Below are 23,730 nucleotides of genomic sequence, written 5' to 3'. Positions count from 1 at the left end.
AGCCACTGTCAGGGTGAGCGGAGAGGGTTAAGGGTGGCTTCCTCATGACTTTGGTGTTTCCTCTCTCCTCGATATCACATCATCTCTCCTCTTTTATTCTCTCTCTCTCTCTCTCTCTCTCTCTCTCTCTCTCTCTCTCTCTCTCTCTCTCTCTCATCTAAATGTGCTTAAGGTAGAATCCCAGAGAGAGGTCTGTCGCCCCAGACCTGTTGCTCTGGAGGCATCCAAAAATGAGAAGACAAAAGAACTGGGTTGTCCTCACCTTGTCCACAGTAAGGCTTTCCCAGCGTGATGGGTGCTCTGACGCCTGGCCTTTTCTGATGGTGTGATTGGTGCTGGAACTCAGGTTCAGCTGGTTTCTTGATGGTCCTGTGGACTTCATAACTGGACCGTAGATCTCCACCTCCAGTTCCCGCTGTTATTTGGGTACCTTACTTCCTTTTGCTCTGGTTGGGTCAGGTCAGCTGGACCACCAAGTTCAAGCGGCCTCTGCCTCCATATCCTGGCTCTTCTCTTCACGGCTGAGACCCATCTGTCGGATTCAGCTTCATCTTGGCAACCCAAGGTTTCCCAGTGCGTGTAGACACAGGTACCCGGGTCAGGTACACTCGGCATGAGGCTCTGTGTTCCTTCTTAGCAGATGGAGGGTTGGTAGGAAAATTTATAGTATTCTAACTTGAGTTACACACGGCGCGGGGGGTGGGAGGAGCTGTATTTCCACAGTACATACAATTATAAGTGAAGGAAAGAAAAAGCCAAATGAAAACCGAAACGGAAAACTTTTATGCATCGTCTACACTGCTATGATGGTTGTTTCTGTAGGAATTCTGTCGGACTCTGCCCGTGCAGCTAGGAAGGGTATTATTCTGAATTCATCATTTTCTCTGCATAATGCTACTTGAAGGTCAGACAAAACACAAGAGGGAGGGATAGCCAGGTCCTACACAAGGCAGAAGGGGCCTTTGGTTACAAGGAAAGTTGCACCAAGTGGTTCTTAAAAAAGAAAGCAATCATTTCTACACTGTACACCCGCCATCGGCTTAACCAACCAATGAAATGCCTTGGTTTTAAAGAAGGGGGAGGGGCGGTAACTTCCTTCTGGCTATATATGGCTATGTTAAGACGCATTTACTTCCTGATATGTAAAATAGAAGACTATATCATCAGTAGGAGTTTTTACAGATAGCTCTAAAAATATCTGAGTCGGAAATCACAACTATTTACTTTTTTATCAAAAAAGCATTTGTTTGTTTCCCTGAATTTTCACATTTGTGCTGATGGGTGATTGATGGGCAACACAAAAGACAGACATGGGAGATGGTCAGCGGAAAGGTCCCACGGTCACGGTCACGGTCAGGTCACGGTCACGGCAACAGGCCCCCAGCACCAGGCTGAGCTCAGCAAGGGGCCGTGGAGGCCCACGCCCTGCTTCCTGCCTCCAGGATGCTGCTGGTACAGGTGACCAGGCACGGTCTCAGCCCCTTTGCTTCTGCTCTGAGAAAGCTCTGAGGACGGATAATGAGGCAGAGCCAACGTCTCATCTTCTTCATTAACACAGCCAAGTCCCAAGCTGTGCTCACTGGAGGGAGGGGGACCCAGGTCTTTGGAGATGCTGAGAAATGTCATGAACTGTAGAAAACGCGCTGTTTAAGGGTGGTGGTCTGAGCCTTGAGCATCTGTAACAGGTGGCCTGGCCTCAGCCGTGGAAACAAGAGAAGAAGGCAGAACATCGTGATGTGCGTGTGCTGACGGGTGGATCATGCCATCGAACTACCGGGCCGACCAGCCACACATGATACTGAGGTCAGGTGACATTACTGCCATCGCCCATCACTGTTCTGAGGACAGGGAGGAGGAGGACACTACAGCATTCGGGACATTACCCACTCACACCATCGTAAGAAAACCACAGTGCCCTGTTGTACCACAGACAGGCTGACCAACGACATCGCCATAACTAGAGCATCGCGCAGACTGGTGTCACTGAGCGAGGGGCCAACAATACTGTGCCACTGGGTCACAGGCAGGCGGGACAACGCCAGGTCAACGCTTGGACAGGAAGACTGACACCAGGAAGTACACGGGAACCTCGAGGGATACACGTGAGTGCTTATTGCTTTTGGCTGTGCCGTCTGCCTAGATGGCTGTAGGAAGGAGCGTCGGGCTTTCGGGACAGACAGTAACATAGAACACACAATGGCCGGTTGACAAGAAAGAGCGGTATGACACCCGACACCTAACTCTTTCTGCGCCCATTTGAGACGTGTGTGTCTCTTGTACGCAGGACTTTAAGAGAGCCCTGCACCGAGAGCTGAGGACCTCTCCCGTCCCATGAGGGATGAGGAGGTCACGGAAAAGCCCCGGACTCTGGTGTGGTAATGGCAGACCCACTGTGGCCAGAAATGGGCACAAGTAATACCCCAAGTGCCAGCATGCGGCCCACGGGAAATAGTGCTTGTTTTAAAGTGCGAGATCTTGACACTGTCCCTGGTAGAACCTAGATTAGAAAAACATAAAGTGCTTTTTTTATTAACTTATTAGTATTTTTTAGCTTGAATACCACAGGAAACAAAAAACAAAACAAAACAACCCCCCCCCAAAAAACAACAAAAGAAAATTGAAAATCAAACAAACGAACAAACAAAAAAAAAGAACTTCCTCTCAGAGTAGGTGTGTTCCCCACTACAGCAGAAAGTACTCACAACTCTGCACAGGGCAGTTCAGTGAAGGATTTTTTTTTCCTTTTCTTTTTTTTTTTTTTTTCATGTAGAAAATGAAATTTATTATTTTTAATGTTGCTTTTCAGTCACACACAGTCTCTTTAAATAATCTATCTCATTTGCATATTTGACGCCTGCGTATCTTTTCAGTCCATACGAGCGTTGTTTGGAACCCACGTTCCTGTGCCAGCCCTGGCTGCGTGCCAACCGTCGGAACACTTCCTGGATGGCCAGGTGGGCAGAAAGAATTGAGTCTAAATTGTCAGCTCACCCCGACAGAGTCTCCGAATAAAGCCCCAGGGACCACAGAATACTGAATCGTTTGAGCCCCTTGCTTATTTAAGCATCACAATGCCCTAGGAATGTGGCTGATGGAGCAGAGAATCCCTCATGATCAAGGGTCCTCTGCACCCTCCTAACAGGAGGCCGACACCCAGTACTTCTTGGTCAGCCCACTCTTTCACTAGCAACCCCTCGCTCCAACACCCACCTCAGCTGAAGCCTTGAGAGATGGTGATGGCATATCCAGAGGCTGAGAGAGCCTCCAGACGAGACTAGGGAGTGTGTGTCCTAGGCTAGGTCTTAGTGGTGGCTGTCAGCTCTGCTCCGGCCATCTCAGGAAGATGCTGTTAGGTGTGGTCCCCGTGGCTAGTTAGTGTCCACAGATTGGTCATGGCTCTCGGGGTCTCTCCTCTTGCTGGGGCTCTGTGGTGGTGGGGGCCTTGGAGTTCATGCAGAACTCAGCGGCAGGCAAGCCAAGCATCCCTCCTCCTCGATTTCTCCTGCAGATGCCCTCTGTGGTAGGGAGCTCAGATACTCTGATCCCTAGTGCTCCCGTGTGCTCCTCCCCCAGGCAGCATGTGCACGTCCGGGGGGGTATGGTTCTCCAGCTTGCATTTCTCTTGAGCCCCAGGGCCTTTTCCAGTCAACCCTTCTGAGGAGTAGACACAGTTCGGCCTTAAGAACTTAGGGGAGGTGGGCAAGGGGGAGCTCTCGAAGTGGTTCTTCTCCGTTCTCGCTCCAGTGCTGAACTTGGGGCTGGTACTCCCGTGGAGACTTTTGGGAGGGCTGGAGTCCACGCTGTAGAGCAGCTGACCCTCGTCATCTGTGTCGGTGTCTATGTAATGGTGGACTCCGGCCTCGAAGTTGAATGCTATTGCTGTGTGTTTCTCAGGGGAGCGAGGGGGCGTCCTGGCACTTGCTGTGGTGTAGATGGAGGACTCCGGGCTCAGCACGGGCTTGTCTAAGAGGGAGGCACACTCCAGTCCCGCAACTGCAGCCGCTGCCCCTCCTCTGTTCCTAAGAGGATCGTGATACAAGCCCAGGGAGGGCAGCAGCGGGGTGGGGTCGCCCTCCACGAAGTTGACCTTGAGCGCTCGCAGCTTCAAGGGGTTGTTGGTCTTCATGGAACTCCTGGGGCTCTCCACGAAGAAACCAGAGCGGCTGGCCTCAGGAATGGGGTTGGTGTCCGTGAGCCTCCCACCGCTGGCACCGAGAGCCCCCCGCCAGCCCACCTCCGGGGCTGCACTGCTCCCAGCCTTGCTGGAGAGGGATGCCAGAGGACTGTGGGAGAATCTGGTGGCTTCAGGGAAGTCCGTGGCACAGCTGATGAAGCTGTCAATGCTGGACATGCTCCGCATGTCGATGACGCCCTCCGTGCGGGCGGGCAGAGGGGCCACGGGGCTGGGCATGCTGCTCATCTCCAGCTCCTCCGGAGGCTTGCTCTGCGGGGCCATCTCCTTGGTGTTGAGGATGGGCTGGGACTGCGTCTTGGCCATCTTACTGTACATGTCTTCCAGCTGCTGGACGTTCAAGTGCTGTGGACTAGACGAGGACCTGGCCTTTTCGGGGGATCCCTGCTCCTTGGTTTCAAAGGACTTACTGGAGCTGGTCTCAGAGAGTGCCCTCTTGGTCCATTTCCACTTGTTGGGGGACAGGTGGTTATCTTGCACTTTATCCTTCTTAGCCATGCTCTCGCCATTTTTCTCCACTACGATGTCCATCATCTCGATGCTCCGGGCGAAGGCGTCCTTCATGTTCATGGACACGATGCTGCCATTCCTCTTGGCTCTCTCCAGAGCCTCCCTCCGCTTGATGGCTTTCTCCTGGCGCTTCTGCTCCTTGTAGAACTCGGAGAAGTTATTGACGATGATGGGGATGGGGAGGGCGATCACCAGGACCCCGGCAATGCAGCAGAGCCCCCCGACGATTTTCCCCAGGAGAGTCTTCGGGTAGATGTCTCCATAGCCAACGGTTGTCATGGTGATGGTAGCCCACCAGAAAGAGGCGGGGATGCTTTTGAACTTGGTGTCGTCCTCATCCTTCTCTGCGAAGAAGACCAGGCTGGAGAAGATCATGATGCCCATCGCGAGGAAGAGGATGAGCAGGCCCAGCTCGTTGTAGCTTCTGCGCAGGGTGAAGCCCAAGGACTGCAGGCCGGTGGAGTGGCGGGCCAGCTTCAGGATCCGAAGGATGCGCATGATGCGGAAGATCTGGACCACGCGGCGCACGTTCTGGAACTGCAGCACGCTCTTGTTGGATTCTGTGAGGAAGATGGTGACGTAGTAGGGCAGGATGGCCAGTAGGTCAATGGCGTTGAGGGGGCCCTTGAAGAACTTCCATTTCTTGGGGGAGGACAGGAACCTCAGCAAGTACTCCATGGTGAACCACGCGATGCACACCGCCTCCACGTGCGCCAGCTGCGGGTTATCCGTGCTCTGGCCGAACTCGTCTAGGCTCTGCAGCTCAGGCAGCGTGTTGAGTGACAGAGCAATGGTGGACAGGACGATGAACATGATCGAGATGATGGCCAGGATCTGCGGGGAGAAGAGAGGGCTCAGTCAGCACCCAGCACAGCATGACAGCATGGCCCTCACACACACACACACGCACACACACACACGCACACACACACACGCACACACACACACACACACACACACATACACACACACACACACACACACACACACACACACACACACACATACACACACACATACACACACATACACACACACACGCACGCACACACACACACGCACACACACACACATGCATGCACACACACGCACGCGCACACACACACACACACGTGCACGCGGTCATCGCAGCCTTCTCCCGGCTCTCCAGGGCTTCATGACTGACCGAGTTTACAGAAGGTAAGGTCGTCTGTAAACCCGTTTATGACACAGATGTGGAAAACCCAAGCTAGAAAATTGAGAACCATTTCAAACTTGCCAAGCAGGCAGACCAGACCTGCTCTACAAAGGCACAGGAAGTTAAAAGGGTTGCCTGGTGCTACTTTGTTGCAGCTCATGCAGGCCTGCGGCGGCAGCCTGGACAAAATAAGGAATGGCTGTGGCTACCTCTCAATAAAATGTTATTTATAAAAACGTCGGGGGGGGGGCAAAGGAGGGGCAACGGTGACATAGTTCTGGGGCGCAGTGCTGATGCTCAGGGTTGAGCTGAGCAATTTCCACCCTGTGGTGTGTCTCGCTGTCCTTTGGCTTTTGCAGACAGGGTCTCACCTTGCCACCTAGGCTGGCCTCTCCACCCTGACTCTCCTGCCTCTGCCTCCCAAGTCCTGGGATTTTATGGGTGACACCACACACAGCTTGTATCTCACCGTTAGATCAACTCTCTAAGTGTTATTCCTGTCAGGAACTCAAGGCTGGCTTGGCCTTTATGGGATCCCACCTCCCTAACCCCCCACATCAAAGGAAGTGTCAATAGCTCAGCTGAACGGGGAGAAACTCAGCAGCGAGGAGTCGGAGAAGTGGCTCAGTGGTTAAAAGCACTGGCTGTTCTTCCCGGAAGACCTGGTTTGGGTCCCAGCACACACAACTGTCTGTAACTCCTTTTTTTCAGGGGACCAGAGCCCTCTTCTGGTCTCTTCTGGAACTGCACACATGCGGTGCACAGACATACACGCAGGCAAAACACTTAACCACATAAGATAAATGAATAATAATTAAAAAAAGATACAGCTGAGCCGTGACTTGGACCCAGGTTCTTCTGATCCCTCAGCACGTGCTCTTAAGTGTGTTGAAAGTCACATGCGGGGTGGGGTTGCTAGAGAGACAGCTCAGCGCTTAAGAGCACTTGCTGTTTCTCCAGAAGACCGGAGTTAGATTCCCAGCACCCTAACCGTTTGTAGCTCTGGTTCCAGGGGATCTGATAATGTCTATATAATACCCGCACACAACACACACACCTACATATAACTAAAAATAATAAATATAAATCTTAAAAGTGTGAGATGAGCACAAGAGTTGTTTGCTGACAACAAGAATCCGGAATGAGATCTTACGATTCGCTTTCCCGCGGGCACAGATGTCCTGCATGTGTCTCAGGAGCTGGAGGGAAGTGCAAACGTTTGGGCTCAAGGGCCTCTGCTTTACCAGTTTTACCAACTAGTCCCTTGGGTAAAGAAGAGAGCTTTAGGCTGGTGAGAGGGCTCAGTGGGTGAAGATGCTGTCACACAAGCCTGGAGACCCGAGTTCGCTCCCCGACACCCACGTAAAGGTGGAAGGAGAGAACGGACTCCGTGAGTTGTCCTCTGAACACCATGACACATATTTTCACTCGTGTGTGTGCGTGCACACGTACATATACACACGCATACAGATTATGACTATACAAGAGAATTGGCCAAGAGAAGGGGCTTGGTGAATATTTGTTGAGATTAATGAATCCATCTGCAAACAGATAAAATGAATGGCTTCAGGGCTCTTTCTGTAAAACTATGAATCTATGCTGGGCAGTGGTGGCGGCTCATGCCTTCAATCCCAGCACTCGGGAGACAGAGGCAGACAGATCTCTGTGAGTTTAAGGCCAGCCTGATCTACAAAGTGAGTTCCAGGACAGCCAGGGCTACACAGAGAAAAAAAAAATCCAGCATCATCAATTTCTGCTTAATACAGTTCCAGGATTCTCAGGACAAAACTGAAACCCTCAGCCTGTCTGTCTGAATGTCTGTCTGTCTGTTGAGACGCCCGTAAAGTCTCCTTGGCTGCCCTTCCTTCTGCCACTGCCTGGGGGTGGGGATGCTCATAGCTTTATGTTCTTGCCTGTTGCTGACTGGATTTCAGGTGGGCAGGAAATTCAGGCTCAGTCAACCCATCCTAGAAAAGCTGTGCTCAGAAGTCCAGGTAGCAAATGGCTTGAGGGAGGGTGAGAATTAGCTGGTCACCTTGTCAATCTGTCCGAACTGTCTGCACCTCCCGAGTTGTAGGAGAAGGGAGGCCATGAAAGTTCAGAGAGGGGGCCAGGGAGGGGACTCAGCTGGCAACAGAGCCGGCCTAGCATGAGGGAGGCTATGGTTTCCCGTCAGGTGAACCAGAGGCGGTGGTAAACACCTGTGATACCAGCACCATGAAAGTTGGGGCAGGAGGGTCAGGAGTTCAAGGTGACACATCGTGAATTTGAGTTCATCCAAGAGGGCTGACCCTTAGCCTTTCTGTGTACTCTGCTCAGGCTCAGGGAGCATCATCCAATCCAGTAAGCTGAGTGCCTGCGGCTGGCCAAGCCAGGAGCGAGAGCTCATTCTGGCCTTCCACTTGCTGCGCTGTGAACTTGAACGACAGCCTGCAGACAGGTGTGCCAGCCTCCTCCCATCAACCAGCTTTCCTGCAGCTGTCTGCACAGAGCACGAGCGCTCCCAAACAAAGCCTGTTTCTGTCAGCCCGACACCAAACTGTGCGTGTCCCCCTGTTACCGACACCGTTCTGCAAAAACATTCACACTCACCTTTATTTCAGCCACATTCTACAAAGTGGCACGTCATCCTACCCATTCTACCTGCCCAGTGACCAGTGTATTAATACCAAGATAAACTTCGCTGTCACTCTCCATGAACAGCTGGGCATGGCTCTGCCACCCTTGGCCTTGGAGACTGGCCCCTTCCCCAACTCAGTGTCCTTGTTTGTACCACAAGGCTACTTCCTAGGGTGGATCTTAGCAACTTCTTGGAAGTGTCTGGTTGCTACAGCCCACAGAAGGAGTGCCACTGGCAACATCAGACAGGCAGAGGACAGGGGTACCACCCAACATCCTGCAACGTACAAGGTGACCCCTAGAAACAGCACTATCCAGGCTAAGGTGGCAAGACTCTGGGGCACGCACATGGTAGCCCCTTGCAAGTTCTAGAGCAGGGACCTGTGTTATCTTTAGCACAGGCTGGGCACACAGAACTTGGGTGGTACAGACACGGGCCTTAAGTTGAATCCTGTTGGCACCTGCTCCCATCTCTGATTCCAACAGGAATGGATCTTGGGGGTGGGGGAGGTCTGTCCCTTTAAGAGCTGGGAGACTCTGTCTCCTCGGAGACTGGCAGGGTGTAGCTGGCACCTGCTCCTATTTCTAACCGCAGACAACTCTGGGCAGACCCGCAGAGTGCATAAATAGTCTGTGACAAGAAATGAGTTGTAGACCCAGCTATCACACATTGGCGGGGTCAAGGGTCGTTGACAGGAGTGACTTACAGACCTGGCCATTGGCAACCCTATGGCTTGTTACCCCAAGGCTGTATCTGTGTCCCTGTGCATCCAGAGACGGGCCCTCCGAGTGCCAGTCTGGATCTTAGGGAAGAGTGAAAGGCAGTCATTCGTGTGTGTATGTGTGCATGTGTGTATGTGTCTGCCATTGTGGGAGGGGAGAGCCCGAGGTATCAGCCCCTCTCCGTGAACCCTCATTGTATGTCTAGGAGCATATGTGTCCAGGCAGCTCGGGGACTCCCCTAATCTCACGACAAGGTTTGTTTCTTCTAGATCGTCAAAGCCCTCAGTGTCAGGGCCACTCTTCCTGCCTCGGGAACTTCCAAGTGTTAGCTAAGCCCTCTGTGGCTTGGCTTCCTATCTCAGCAGGCTGGCCATCATGGCAAGACTGAGGTAGAAGGCCTTTAGTCCGTGTGGCGCGATTGCCCCTAACTCACAGCTTCTGTTTCTCCTTAGCTTGTTTGTTTATAATCTGGTTGGGGACCTGGGTTCGAGTCTTAGTGACTTTATTCCTTGGCTATGTGTGGCCCTGGACAAGCAAGCTACTTTCCCTCTTAGAGCCTCCAATTCTTTATCGGTCAAACGGGGTGGAAGTAACAGAGCACTTGCCCGTGATGGTCACCGAGTCCACCTGTCATTAGGTCATTGTCCAGGTGACCTATAGCTAACCCCTGCAAGCTTCATATGACCCTTAGGTCATGTGTACAGGTCCTGGGATGGGTGGCTAGTTACCACACAAGGTCCTTCTGGTCCTGGGTCAGGCACAGAAAAGTCCCTGCTTTCTTGGGATTAGAGCCTCACTGGGTCAGAGGGGGACTCCAGGCTCCAGACTCAGAGGCAGGAGCCAGCCTACGGGACCTGTGCCCACATTCTCTTCCCATGAGAAGGTCCCAGGAGTGTCCTGAGTGTGCCAGACAGTAGAGGGACAGCAGAGGGATTCAGGGCTGCCTGGATCAGGTCTTCTTTAACTGCTCTGGCCCAGGGACAGTTCCCACAGTTGATGCCACCTCCCCGCCCCTTCTCTGTCCTTCCAATATGGAGGACAAGACATCAAGCGTCCAAATAGCATAGGCCTCAGGTGCAGCAGAGAAAGGAGAGGCCACCGTCACTTGGCCCCCTGTGGTCAGCAGAGACACAAGGGTCCTTGGCAAATTACTTAGTACATTTGGGACTCACCAGTTGCTTCTCCTACCTGTCTCTAAGAACTGTTGCTTCTAAGTGCTGCAGAGAGCAACAACCAGAATTCCACCAAGCCATGATCAGACAAACCAAAGATGGTCCGCTCAGGCTCAGAGGGCTCAGGAAATGCCATGAAGGCGATGTGAGGCGACAGAGAGAAACGCCATTCTTTCCCTCCTTCCCTCCCTCCCTCCGTCCCTCCTTCCCTTCCTTTCTTTTTCGAGACAGGTTTCACTGTGTAGGCCTGGTTGTCCTGGAACTCACTTCGTAGACCAGGCTGACCTTGAACTCACAGAAATCTGAGGCTGCCTCTGCCTCCGAATGCTGGGATTAAATGTGCACCACTGGGGTTGGGGATTAGCTCAGTGGTAAAGGCCCTAGGTTCGGTCCCCAGCTCCAAAAAAAAGAAAAGGAAAAAAAAAAAAAAAAAAAAAAAAAAAAAGGTGTGCACCACCACCACCACCACCACCACCCGTCCGTTAGACTTAATACAAGCATTATGACCATGACCTCACATCACTGGCAGTTACCTGCACTGGGCCCACACAAGACCAGCCCTAACAACCAGTCAAGAGGTGGAAGGGACTCACTAGGCCTCAACCTTTACCTCTGAGCTACTGGTTACTGATAGGTCCTAGGAGGGCGGGGACCATGGTCTTCCCTTGTGTGCCTGATGCTGAGCCCAGCAAACTCCAAGGAACGGCTCCTAGGCCACAGTCACGCAGACCGCCTTGTTTAATCTCAATGGGTCGTAAAACAAGATAGAGTTATGAACTATGTATTACAAGAGAGATGTGTGGTGTGGGCTGGGGGTGGGGACGAGAGTGGTCAGTATTTAAAGTGAGCGTATTTGGAAATGTTAACAAACAATAATTTAAAAAAACTCAAAAACATCGTCGAATTGTACACGAGAAGTGGGTAAATCATGACATGTAAAGCAAGCGTCAGTAAAGATAGGAGTCATTTTCTGCCAAGGATGCCCCATTGCTTCAAGTCCCCATGACCTCAGGAGTGTCATAGACAGGGTCTCATTACGGGACACAAACTCAGGATCCTCCTGCCTTGGTCTCCTAGGAGTGGGGGTCACAGGTGGCTGTGAACCCAGCTGCTAGCTAAGGGGTTGCCACTTGCAAGCCGAGTTCTGGAAACCTCTGCCCATCGTCACTGAATCCTAAGTAAGGTAGCATCAGCGGAAAACGGAGGCTGAGGCAAAGACACCTGATTCAGCGAAGGAGCACCGGATCCGTCTCCTTCATGATGTCCCCAGCTCTGACTCTCAGGGAACAAACTGGAGCCTCATGGCCCTCAGCTTCATGCACCCACTCTGCCTGGCACTGATTCAGGAGCTGGGGATACCAGTGACCCTGTCGGAGAAAGACAACAGAGGACCTGCTTCCCTCCGGTGACGCTCCTGAGGTCACGGGGACTAAAAGCAAGGGGATGTCTTTTGCAGAAAATGACTCCTTATCCCACGTTCGTTGGCTCTTGCTTTGCAATATCACATGCTTTTTCACACTGTCATCTGTTAGCATTTGACGTCCGCTCTCTTGGTGGATCTGGGATGTGGTCTCAGGCCGTGGGGCTCCCCAAGAAGTGCTCAAGGACACAAGAAGGGGTTCCTTTTATGGTCCTTCCGCTTCCTGGGTTTTAGGGGGGCCGAGGGAGATTACATCAGGGAGTTTTAATTGGAAGGGTCACTGTGGCAAATCCGATTAAGGGATTGGGAGCAGCTTGAGGAACTGTCTCCTCTCTGCCTGATGCAAGGGCTGGGGTGGGGGGTGGGGATGGCAGGGGATGCTGGTGGGCACCTGGGCCTGAGCGAGAGAAGCCATCGCAAGAGGACAGGTGTGTAGGACATATCTCAGGGACATCCAGACAGCCAGAGCCTGGATTCATTTTCCTCAGTTGCCCATGTTTCAAGTTGGGAGTTTTTGTTTATTGGTTGGTTTGTTTGACAGGGTCTCACTGTATAGCCTTGGCTGGCCTTGGAACTCATTACATAGATCAGGATGGCCTTGAACTTGAGATTCTCCCGAGTGTTGGGATTACAGGTATGCGCCGCCACATCTGGTTAAAATGGGGAGATTTCACATAAAAATCCAGATGTTTGTAGTCCCTCAACAAACCAGAGGCATGCCACCAACCTGTGCTTTCAGTCATGGCCACTAGGTGGTGCTAAGGAGCAACAACTGCTTCCCAGGCAGAGGCTCAGGACCTTTGCACCTCACCCTAGGCCACCATCTCTATGTGCTCCTGAACTTCTGGGCCTACGTGGTACTATGGCAATGAGAATAGCTATTAACAGACCTGCTACTATGTGCAAAGAATGTTCTAGAGATCTGCATGGAATAAGAGGCAGAAACAAAGGGGGCAGGGGAACCCTACCCTCCTGCCTTAATTTGCCCCATATTCACAATCCAGCCACCACCCTGTCACAAACATCATCAGATCCCACTTGTACGGCTGCAAACAGATGCCTCTCCTGCCTCCTCCAAGTCGCTGTACAGACCCCACACGCCAGTGTATATTCCCTCCTTCCATTTCTGGGTGTGGACCATCCAGGATAAAGACTGCGCTTCCCAGCTTCCCTTGCTGTGTAGATGAGGTCCTGTGATCTGGTTTGGGCAGCAAAAGGCACCTGGAATTGGTGTAGACGCCCTCTCCTTTCTCAGGTGGGGAGAGCCATTATTCTGGATATGGGTGAATTAGCCACGGCACTAGACTGACCTTTTACAGTGAGGCCTGCCAGCTCTTGGTCTGTGTGGTCTGCATCTCCAGTCAGACAAGCTCGGTGCACAGGCCCGACAGCGGCGGCGGCATCGGTCCCAGCCTCTCTGTTCTCCGATCGCAGGTCTTTCTAGCCCCCTCATGGTCTCTACGGTCCTTCCTGCCTCAGTGCCTTTGCCCACACTGTCCCTCATGCCTGGGATGTTTCTCCCTCCACTAGCCGACTGCTTCTCATGTGTGGTTTAGCTGGGGGTCACCTCCTCGGGGAAGCCACCCCAACCATCCCCAGAGGCACAGCCTTCTCTTCTCTCAGAACTGTCCACCGGGAATTTCCAGCAGCAATGTTTGCCGTAGATACTTTCTGGTTAGTGGGCGTGGGCTGAGTCTCAAAGTCGAGTCCTCAGGGACCGTGGGAGACCTCAGCAGAGCTGCACACAAAGATGGGTATGGTGGCTCGTGCCAGCCACCCTGGCACTCAGAGTTGGTAGTTCCAGGGCTGCCTGAGCTACACAACGAGAGCCTGAATGAATGAATGAATGAATGAATGAATGGCCTGCGTGTATCTCAGTGGGTTGAGCACTGGTCTAGCAGGCACGGAGCCCTGGGCTGTACCCAAGCATGAACCAGGTATGGCTGGGCTCTTGTCATCCCAGTACTTGGGGAGTGCAGAGGAAGGCGGATCAGAGGTTCAAAGTCATTGTTAGCTACAGAGGGGGATTTGTGGCCAGCCTAGGCTACTTGAAACCCCCATTTTACAAAATGTAGGAGAGGGCTGGAAATACAGCTCAGTGGAGGAATGCCTGCCTAGCCTGTTTGAAGTCCTCAGTTCAATTCCCGGTGCTTCATAACAACCAAACAAACAAAAGCCTAGCACTGGGCCAGCAAGACGATTCCTTGGGGAAAGGCGCTGGGCACACAGAGTGGAGATCTGAGTTTGTGAGTCTGGTGTTCACTCACACAGTGGAAAGATGGAAAGAGTCTCACAAGCTGTCCTCTGATCTCCACATGCACTCTGTGGTGAGCATATGCTCCCTGTGGCCAGCGCACATGCACATGGACACTTACACACACACACACACACACACACACACACACGCATGCACACGCACATTGTAGTCTGTGTGCATGCATACTGGCACACATGCACACTGTGGCACGCACACACACACATGCAAGTTGTGATGGGGACACACACACACACACACACACACTAAAATAGAATTCAAGATATGCAACCTAGATATACAGAGGGAAAAAACTTTCCCTGTGGAGGTCAGGGGCTGGAGATTGTCCCCCTCCTCCTGAGCAACCTTGTGAAGGGGGAGCAGAGGTCGGCCCTGGTCCACATGGGGGAGACTAGGGAGAGGTCCCTAAGGTTCCTTTCCGAAAGGGAAAGTTCCGGACTCTGCCCTTCTGGCTGGGTGACCACCAGTCCCCTAGACCTGCAGAGGACATGAGAAGCCAGGGGAGGTGGGACTGTCAGTCAGGATTGACCAATGTGCAGGCTGTCCCTGCTAGCAAGTAGCACTGAGAATATAAGAGGTTTGTGTCTGGCCAGGCAGGACAGCGTCCACAGGTTCTAAGCCTCTAATTGGTGACTCTGTCCCCTGGTATGGCGGGATGTGAATGTAGAAATGGTCCCTGAGAATCTAACCGTGGTAGCTAATAGTGGAAGGCACACCCTGTGGGTCAGGAAAGAGGCTGGGTATGGCTAAAGCTACAGCAAGGCCTTCAAGAAAGCCATCTTCACAGCCACGTTTGCTAGTAGACAAAACTGAAGTGTGTCCATGAACTGTGTCAGCCTGCATTTCTGCCTCTCAGCTGGGGCATCGGAATGTCACCGATATGTCACTCACGGTAGGCTAAACGCAGGGACGACAGGCTGCGGGTCTGCCTCTGCCTTGCCACTGGGGAAATAAGAACGCAGTCTAGGATGGGTGCTGTGGTTCTCAAACTCCTCTGTGCACAGACACTGCTGGGACCTCGAGGAATTGGGAATGGGGGTCTGTGAGCTGCGCTCAGCCCTGGACAGGGCGGAATCCAGCTCAGTTCCGAGTGAATGCCAAAGTAAAGAGGGGTTGGAAGAGGGACCCTCTATGGGAGACTTGGGCTTTGCCCTGTGTGACTAAGGCCTCGCTCCACAGCGGTCCCTGATGAAGGAAGCAGTCTTCACTTGTCCAAACTGCTCTATTCATGGCAGATGAGGATGCATGTGTCTTACTCAGGATAAACCAGGGATTAAATACCTTTTGCAGAAAGGGATGCCCAGGAAGGGAAGCTTATTAGCTAAACACTCGGGCCTCTCTAGATACCTCATTAGTATGGAGAACTCTAGGTTTTCCTGCTATGGGACCGGTTGTCATGGTCCTCTCAGTGGGGTGTCCTAGTCACGTGCTCCAGGACAGGAACCTGGTCAGAGGCTAGTTCCTATTCCTGCCATGCTCAATTATGAGATTTACCAGGGATTCTGAACTTGCTACAACCTTACCAGTTCTGTCTGGTGGCACGGTCCACTGCCCCACAAACATGGCGGATGTGTTGGCTGGTGGGTCAACACCATTTTCTCACCTGATCTCACACAGGTCACCGACACAAAACAGACAGGTGAGGAGTCGTAAGAGTTGCCTTCTAATTCCAACTGAGCATCCTTAGGCAAGTATCCTCATGGCTCTGGCTTTGCGCACACAACAGCCACTGAGAGTCCGGTGGGCCTCCCGTCCCCTTCCCTAGTGACTCTCTCACCCTAGGGCACAGCCACCATGTGTGCCACAGCAGAGTATGTTGTCCAGGCTGGCCTTGAGCTTATTATCCTCCTGCCTCAGCCTCTGGGCCCAGCCTGATCCCTGTCTTCCTTCAGGCATTTAAGACAGGAAGGTAAAACGAATGAAAACCATTTCAGAACTGCTGGGGATCGAATGCGGGGCCTTGTGCACAGACTTGGAGATGTCTGGAAATGAACAGTGACCTGTGTCCTGCAGGAGGGCAGCGGGGAATGTGTTGGTTAAGATCCTGTACTGGGCCGCGATGTGGCTCAGTTAGTTGGTCGTGCTTGCCTGGCGTGCATGAAGGACCGCTAGCTCAAATAGTGGTTTGGGTGTTTGCAACGACCCAGTCAGTCTTTCACTCACTCACTTTCTCACTCATTCATTCACTCATTCATTCATTCACTCATTGGCTTGCTCATTCACTCATTCATTCATTCATTCATTTGCATTCATTCATTCGCTTGCTCATTCATTCATTCGCTCATTCATTCATTCGCTTGCTCATTCATTCATTCGCTCATTCATTCATTCACTCATTCACTAATTTGCTCATTCATTCATTCATTCTCCCTCTTGCTCACTCACTCATTGACATGCCAGGTCTCATCCTAAAGACCCAACAGTAGACAGTTCAGACAGAAACCCAACTGTGTGTGTGTGAAGAACCTGCCAGTGTATACTGGCCAGAAGCAAACCGGGTTGGTTTGGTTTACTAATGTCTATGGAGAGTGAGGTGGGCCTGTGAGAAAGTGGTGGCTGCTATGGTTCGTTTTGGCTGGTGGGGCTGGGCCTGGGCTCCAGCCTGAAGGATAAGGAGAAGCTGGCCCTGGGGAAGCACAGCAGGTGCAAAGGCCCTGGGGTGGAAGCTGCCAGGCAGGCACTTTTGAGTTAGGGAGAGGGGGAGGAGGGAGAAAGAGGTAAGGGGCAGTCTCCAGATGTCTCTCTACACGACAGGCAGCTCAGGCTGAGACAGCCACTCAGCAGAAGAGCAATGCAAGGAGACACCCCAGAAAGCACCGCCATTTTTATCTTCTGAGAGACATTGGCAGTGTTCAGCCGTGCCCACGAGACGCTGTGGGCAGCACAGTGAAAATCGGAAAGAACACCGACAGGGAGGCTTAGTCACGACCTTGGAGCGGCCATGTTACTGGGGCTCAGGGGAAGGAAAGGAAGCCGTGGGGAACGCCGGCTGCAGCACTCTGAGCTTGGGTCTCTGCTCCCAGAACCCTCTCCCTGTCTCCTCTAATCCCTCATTCAGTGCATCTCAGTGATGGGCTCCTCACGGGCCCAGGGCCACTGGAGGAAAGTCATGTGCTGCAGACAGCAAGCACCCATGTGCTGTTCCTTCATACCAACAGAACCCCGATTTTCAACGGTCTAACACAGATACTTGGCTTAGAGACTACATTTCCCAGCTGTCCTTGCTTCTAGATGGGTACTCAAATGTTTGGCCAATAACACAGGAATAGAGGTGTTGCATGGGCTTCTGGAAACCTCCTTAAAGCAGAGACGATTGCTTCCTCTTTCTAGATATTTTTCTTCATCCTCCTGCCAGGGATGATGATGTGATGGCTAGAACTATGGCAGCCATAAAGCGCCACCACACTGAAGCTATACTCCCTAGGCAAGGCTGACAAGAGCAGATGAGCCGAGGCTGTGATGACCTCATGAAGCCACCTCACTGGCCCTTGACTGTTTACCTCCAGATGAATGTGAGGAACCTAGAGAAGAAACATCCGGAGTCTAGATGTCTCTCTGAAGAACCAACACAGCAGTGGTTAGCCCAGCAACCCTCCTGTAAATGGAGACTGGAGTGCTATTTGCACACAGGACTGTGTGCCGATCTGATGGGTGGTCCCACTAAGGGAGTAGGGACGTCAAGCAAAGAATGAAAGAATGGACTTGGAGCTCAGTGTCCTCTCGTCCACAGGACCAGGCAGAGTCTTCTCTTTCATCTGCCCCTCCCTTCCTTCTCTGGCCCCAAATGGCTTCACTTTTTCCTGTCTTGGTTTCGGCACCACCCTGTCTGCGTGCCCAGGAGTGTCCGGGAGTTGTTTTCCTTGACGTTCACACTCCTGACGGGAGGAAATGTCATCTCCTCAGGAAAGTCTAAAGTGCTTTTTCCAGATGGAATCAACGCACTACCATGGTCCTTACAAGTACAAAGTAGGGGCACGACACACGTTAGAGTCCTGCCCCGTCTTCCTGTTGCTCTCAACTCATAGAGGCTCACGTGGCCCTGCCTGCACTGGCCTGGCTGGGTTCTAGGCCCCCACCCCTCACCTCCCGCCCTTATCTACGGTGTCACCTCCTCTGGTCATACCAACTGTCCATCTTCCCACGCCAAGCTCACAAACACAGATAACAATAACAAATACAGTGGTGGGTGCTCAGGCTCACACGGCCTGCATGGCTGCTCTGAGGAGGTGCTTTGTGGGAAACGGGCGGGGGGTGGGGGGTGGGAGAAAGTTTCCAGGATGATAGCAGCAAGTTCAAAGGTCCTAAGGTTGGGTACAAGAGAAAGACTGAGGACAGAACTGGGCCTGGAGTGAGGGTGGAAGGTGAGAGATGAGAAAAATGAGGCAGGCCTCGCAGACCCGGATGACCCGGGACCCACACACGGGGCCTCCTTGTCAAGCTAGTAGGGAGTCTTGTGGCCTAATGGAGCTTTAGGACCTGATACCCCCTCCCTCCCACATTTAAGACAAGTTGTAGGAAGGCTGGGGCGGAAGCAGCAAGAGGAGTGTGTGAAGAGGCCATGGCGGGCGTTCAGACGGGAGGTAGAGGCCGCTGAGAACTCAGAAGCCAAATTCAAGGGTTTGCTGAAGCCAAGGGAATTGCTGATGGGGCAAATCTCTGGGAGGGAAGAGCCAATCATTGGCCCCTCGGATTTGGTCCTGTGCCACCAGGAGAGTGCTGGCACTTCCCGAGACAGAGAGGGTGGCCTGGGCTGTGGACACTGGCTGAGACCCTGAAGGCAACACGGAGCGGTGGAGGATTTTGAGCAGACGTGAGGTTCCTCAGTCTTTTGATGAACATTTATGGGGAATGTAAGCCCCCTTCCCCCTCAGACAGTTAAGCTCCCTCCAAGCCACCATAAGTCACAGGGTACACACCTGGCCATCACCAGAGCGAGCACAGGGACCCCTACGAGCCTCATGAAAGGTGGACGCCCCTTTGTCACATCTTTGTTCCCACATGCCCTGCACACAGTGGGTGCTTAGTAACTATTGAGGAACCAAAATTTCAAAATAAGGAAGTGAATACCACAGGGTGAAGGATCAAGAGAGACATGGTACCACGCCCAGTACACAGCAGGTGCCTCCGGGGCATAGTGTCTTGAGGGTGTTGAGGCTACCCCAGAAAAGCAAGCGCCGGAGTTGGAAGGCGGTCTGTCAGGCATGCTTTGGTCTCTCTTGGGCTTGGTGTCTGCATTAATCCACTGAGCATCGCAAGCTTCCGAAGCAGCAGACCGAGAGACAGCTTGAGCCCGATCTTGACTGGAGGACCTCCAGCACAGGAGAGCCTATTCCCCAAGGCCACTCACAGCCGAGAGCCTCTCTACCCATACACCTCTGCCCCAGGGTCCTCCCTGCTGGGTGTCAAGCTGCACACATTTTCAGGGAAGGTGTCGAGCCATTCATTCCTTCACTCACTCATTCATTCCTTCAGCAAATAATTATGGAACCCATGTCATGCTTCAGGTGCCATCCCGTAGCTGGAGGAGACAACTAGACCCTGTCTTCATGGGTGTATATGTATGTGTGTGTATGTGTGCAAGTGTATGTGCATGCATGTGCATGTATGCACACATGTGTGCATGTGTATGTATGCACACATGTATGCATGTGCATGTGTGTGTGTACACATGTGTGTATGTGCATGTATGTGTGCACATGTGTTGTGTGTGTGTGTATGTCCATGTGTGTGCCTGTGCCCATGTGTGTGCCTGTGTGTATGTGCACACACCCATGTGCATGTGTATGTTTGTGCATGTTTACACATGTCTGTCTGTGTGTGTGGATGCATATGTGCATGTGTGCATGCACGTGCACATATGTCCATGTGTGTGCCTGTGCCCATGTGTGTGCCTGTGTGTATATGTGTGTATGTGTGCACACACCCATGTTTGTGTGCATGTGTATGTTTGTGCATGTTTATGCATGTGTGTATGTGTACACTCGTATATGTGTGCATGTGTACATATGTGTGCGAGAGCGTGTATGTGTGTGTACCTGTTGTTTCTGTGTGACATTTGGGGCAGGAGAAGCAGACACACCTCACAGGAGCAGATCACTCACACGTCACTTCAGAGCTACAGAGGCAAGAACATGAGTAGCAGGGGTGACCAGGTGCCAGGCTGATCACCATGATGACCAGGGGCTTCTCTGAAGAGTTGAGATGGACTGGGTGCTCTCCGACCCTGAGGGTTCACATGTTGGAGATGTGGCTCTCAATGTGGTAGTGTTGAGGTGATGCTATCGTTAAAGGGGTCAGAATGGTGGGGTCTTAGGTCTTGGGACTCTTTAACCCGGCTGAGAAGATTGTGTATCTCCCCAGCCTCAACACCCTTCTTCTTCCCCAGCCTCTGGCTCTCCATGTCTAACCCTCTGCTGGCCATGTGATCTCTCCTCTCAGACACCAGTCACTGTAATGCCACCTGCCAGGAAGCCTTGCAGCCAAGAGGCCCTCACTGGAGCCCGCTCTATCCTGTTCCAACTTCCAACCTGTGACATGGAGACTAAATAAAGCTCCTCACCCCGGGGATTCTGTTACAGTCATGAGAAGCTGGCTAATAGCGCAGCAGCTGTCTGAATGAAGCTCACAGCAGTCTGCAGCCCGGGAGAGGAACGTCCAGGCAGAGGAAGGGTTTGTATCACTAGTCCTCCCGTCACATGAGTCGGCGCTGTGACTTCCATTCTGTAGACAGGAGAAATAGTGTTTACTGAGCACCCACTCACTGAGTGCCACACTCTGTTCCGAGCACTTCACACACAACAAACCATGTCGCGTTCTGGCTGCTGGGAAGGTGGCTCAGCAGCTCCAGTTTCAGGGCACCCTCTTCTGCCCTCCCTGTCCTTTCTAGCAATTTCTTACAGGTCCTTCAAGCCCCGACACCCCTTGTCAGTTGCTGTGGATAAAATGAGAGCCCCAGTTCCTTTGGAACAGAGCGCATCTGAAACAGTGGAGTGGGTCCCATTTCTTCTCCCCTGTCTCAAGGACCCCCAGTATCATCTGGGCACCCAAGATTCAGTGGGACTCTCATAAGCGATGTCATTCCTCAGCTGACCCCAGCCTCTGCCTTCAGAGGACAGTGCTGGGCCAACCAGGCTACAGAGAAGGCACACATCCCGCCTTTAGAAGGACAATGCTGCCAAGCTCCGTGATAACAAAGGACACAGATTGAGTACCTACTGTGTGCTGGCGTAACACGGGAGAACGGAAGAAGGGCCTTAGATTTATTTCTGTGTGCAAGGCTCTCTCTCCGTCTACACGTTCTCTGGCGCTTCTGCAGGCTGACACTGGCAGTCGGCCGAAGGGACAGGCCTGGAGATGGGGTCTGAGGACACATGTCCTGTCCTGCTCTGGCCTTCTTGGCCCTGCTCTGATGTTTGTAGGCAACAGAGGGTTAGGCTAGCCCTGGTTCTCTACTCAGCTGGGCACGGGGCCTCCTGCAGCCTCCTTCTGAGGCACATGAGTACATCCTGGCTCTCACTGACTAACCAGGTGCCCCCAGAACTGAGCCAATGGTGATTGTGGGGCTAGGCCTGGGGCCGGGTGGCCAGGTGAGATCCTGGGTTCCATCCCTAGCCTGACCTCCCCTGCCAGGGTAGGGACCCCAGAGTCTTCAAGTCCTCTTGCCCCGGATAAGCCACACCCAGGGAGTTTCCTGTCGTATTCCTATTCAGAGGCCAAGGAGTGGGACTGTCCTCCCCGCACCCCTTCCCTTCCGCCAGAGGGCCTGACCTCTCTGCTCTACAGGGGCCAAATGGGAAGAACATGGGGCTGGGCCAGGCTGGGTGTGAAGCACCAGGAAGTGCGGGCGGCCCTAACCAGCTCCACGGGGGCCTGGAGGTGTCCACAGGGTGGCCCGATTTTCCTGCTTCTCAATACATGTCAATGAAGAGGGCTATTGTAAATATAAATATATATAAGTATCTATACATATATTTTTTTTTTTTGTGTGTGTGTGTGTGTGTGTGTGTGTGTGTGTGTGTGCCTCCAATAAATTAAATTATGCGAATCAACAAAGTCAGCCCTGATGGCAATAAACCATTGACCTCAGCCCTGAGGAGGCGGAGGCAGGAAGATTGTAAGTTGGTGAGCAGTTTGAGCAAATGTAGTTTAGCTGAAGTTCACACATTTACGGGTGATGTCTTTCTCCTCCTCTCACAACAAGTCCCAGTTGCTAGCTGGGTGTCCCTCCCTCCCCTAAATTATTACAAGCAAGCTCAGCTCCCTCGGGAGCTCACTGCTTCTGAGCATACAACAATAATGACAGTAGCAGCCACCACAGAGGGAGGCAGGGAGGCGAGTGCCCCGGGGTTGGCAGAAGATACTAAAGTCACCCCAGTAGGTAGTAGGAGGAACACACAGGGCTCAGAGAGGTTAATCAACATGCCCAAGGTCACAGAGCTAAGTGACAAAATGGCTTTGTGCCCAGGCTGTGTGACTCAAAAGACTATGATCTAGCCCAGCGATGGTGGCTCTCTCCCTTGGGAGACATTTTGGAAACATGGGGGAGGGAAGGTGTTTCTGACTGCCATGCTACTGACATTGGGGGGGTGGTATCATAGTGGCTTTCAGTGGTGCAAATGAGGAATAAGGCCATCCTGTGATATAAGTCGCCCTGAGTCATGATGTCACATCCTCACCCCAGTGTCAACAGTGCACCAGATCTCCCTTCCATAACAGAGTGCCGGCTGAATCCAGTGAGGGGGGCTTCACCAGCCCCAGTCTCAAAGAAGGGATGCCATAGATCAAAGAGAGGAGGGGTCGTGACCGGTAAATGGCAGTGGGGCTGGAAGTCCGTGGAGTGAAGTTAAGAACACTCGTTTTGTCCGGAACCTCAGGTCAGGACAGGGCTATGCTCCGAGAAGTTGAAACATTGGCAGTCAAAACCCCATTGACAAAGGGCTGGTAGGTGGGCAACCCGCCTTTAGTCCTGGCACTCAGGAGTCAGAGGCAGGAGGACCTCTGAGTTCAAAGACAGCCTGGTCTACAGAGTGAGTTCCAGGACAGCCAGGGCTACACAGAGAAATCCTGTCTCCAAAAACAAACAACAAGAAGCAGAAATAAAACCCAACCAAATAAATACCCTTCCATGCAACTGTCAGCCTTCCCGGCAGAGCCCGGCAGCTTCCCGGCAGAGCCCGGCAGCTTCCCGGCAGAGCCCGGCAGCTTCCCGGCAGAGCCCGGCAGCTTCCCGGCAGAGCCCGGCAGCTTCCCGGCAGAGCCCGGCAGCTTCCCGGTGCACCTGTGGTGATCTTGGGCCACCTGCCAGGGGTTTGTCTTCTTTTGCTCTCCCCCTTCCTTGTGTTCAACGACTCAGAGCCGTGCACACGCCAGACAAGCACTCTACAACTGAGATTTAGCTCTGGTCCCTAAAACAAGGGTTTTTAAAAAACCATCTCACTAAACTACTCAGGCTGGCCTTTTAACCGTTATCCTCCCGTCTCTGGCTTCTGAACAGCTGGGATCGCAGGCCTCTGCCTCTAGGACAGTCTAGCCCGAATCAATGGACTGTTAGGCCACACCACACCAACCTTTAAGAAGCTTAAAGAAGGGGTTGGGGATTTAGCTCAGTGGTAGAGCACTTGCCTAGCAAGTTCAAGACCCTGG

The 23,730-nt window shown here is 52.6% G+C and overlaps 1 protein-coding gene across 1 annotated transcript in view; it reads right to left on the bottom strand.

Annotated features, from left to right (window-relative positions):
- Positions 1-1,224: 1,224 nt before the first annotated feature.
- Kcnb1 (potassium voltage-gated channel subfamily B member 1) overlaps positions 1,225-23,730 on the bottom strand; it is an 87,693-nt gene continuing 65,187 nt past the window's right edge. Inside the window, exon 3 of the mRNA XM_032904764.1 lies at positions 1,225-5,536. Within this exon, the coding sequence (XP_032760655.1) occupies positions 3,530-5,536 (2,007 nt within the window). The 3' untranslated portion in view covers positions 1,225-3,529. The remainder of the gene's footprint in view (positions 5,537-23,730) is intronic.

Source organism: Rattus rattus, chromosome 5 (genome assembly GCF_011064425.1).
Source record: "Rattus rattus isolate New Zealand chromosome 5, Rrattus_CSIRO_v1, whole genome shotgun sequence".
In the NCBI taxonomy this organism is placed as follows: Eukaryota; Metazoa; Chordata; class Mammalia; order Rodentia; family Muridae; genus Rattus; species Rattus rattus.
The sequence above is the reverse complement of the archived record's forward strand: the minus strand, read 5'-3'. Positions and strand labels throughout refer to the sequence as shown.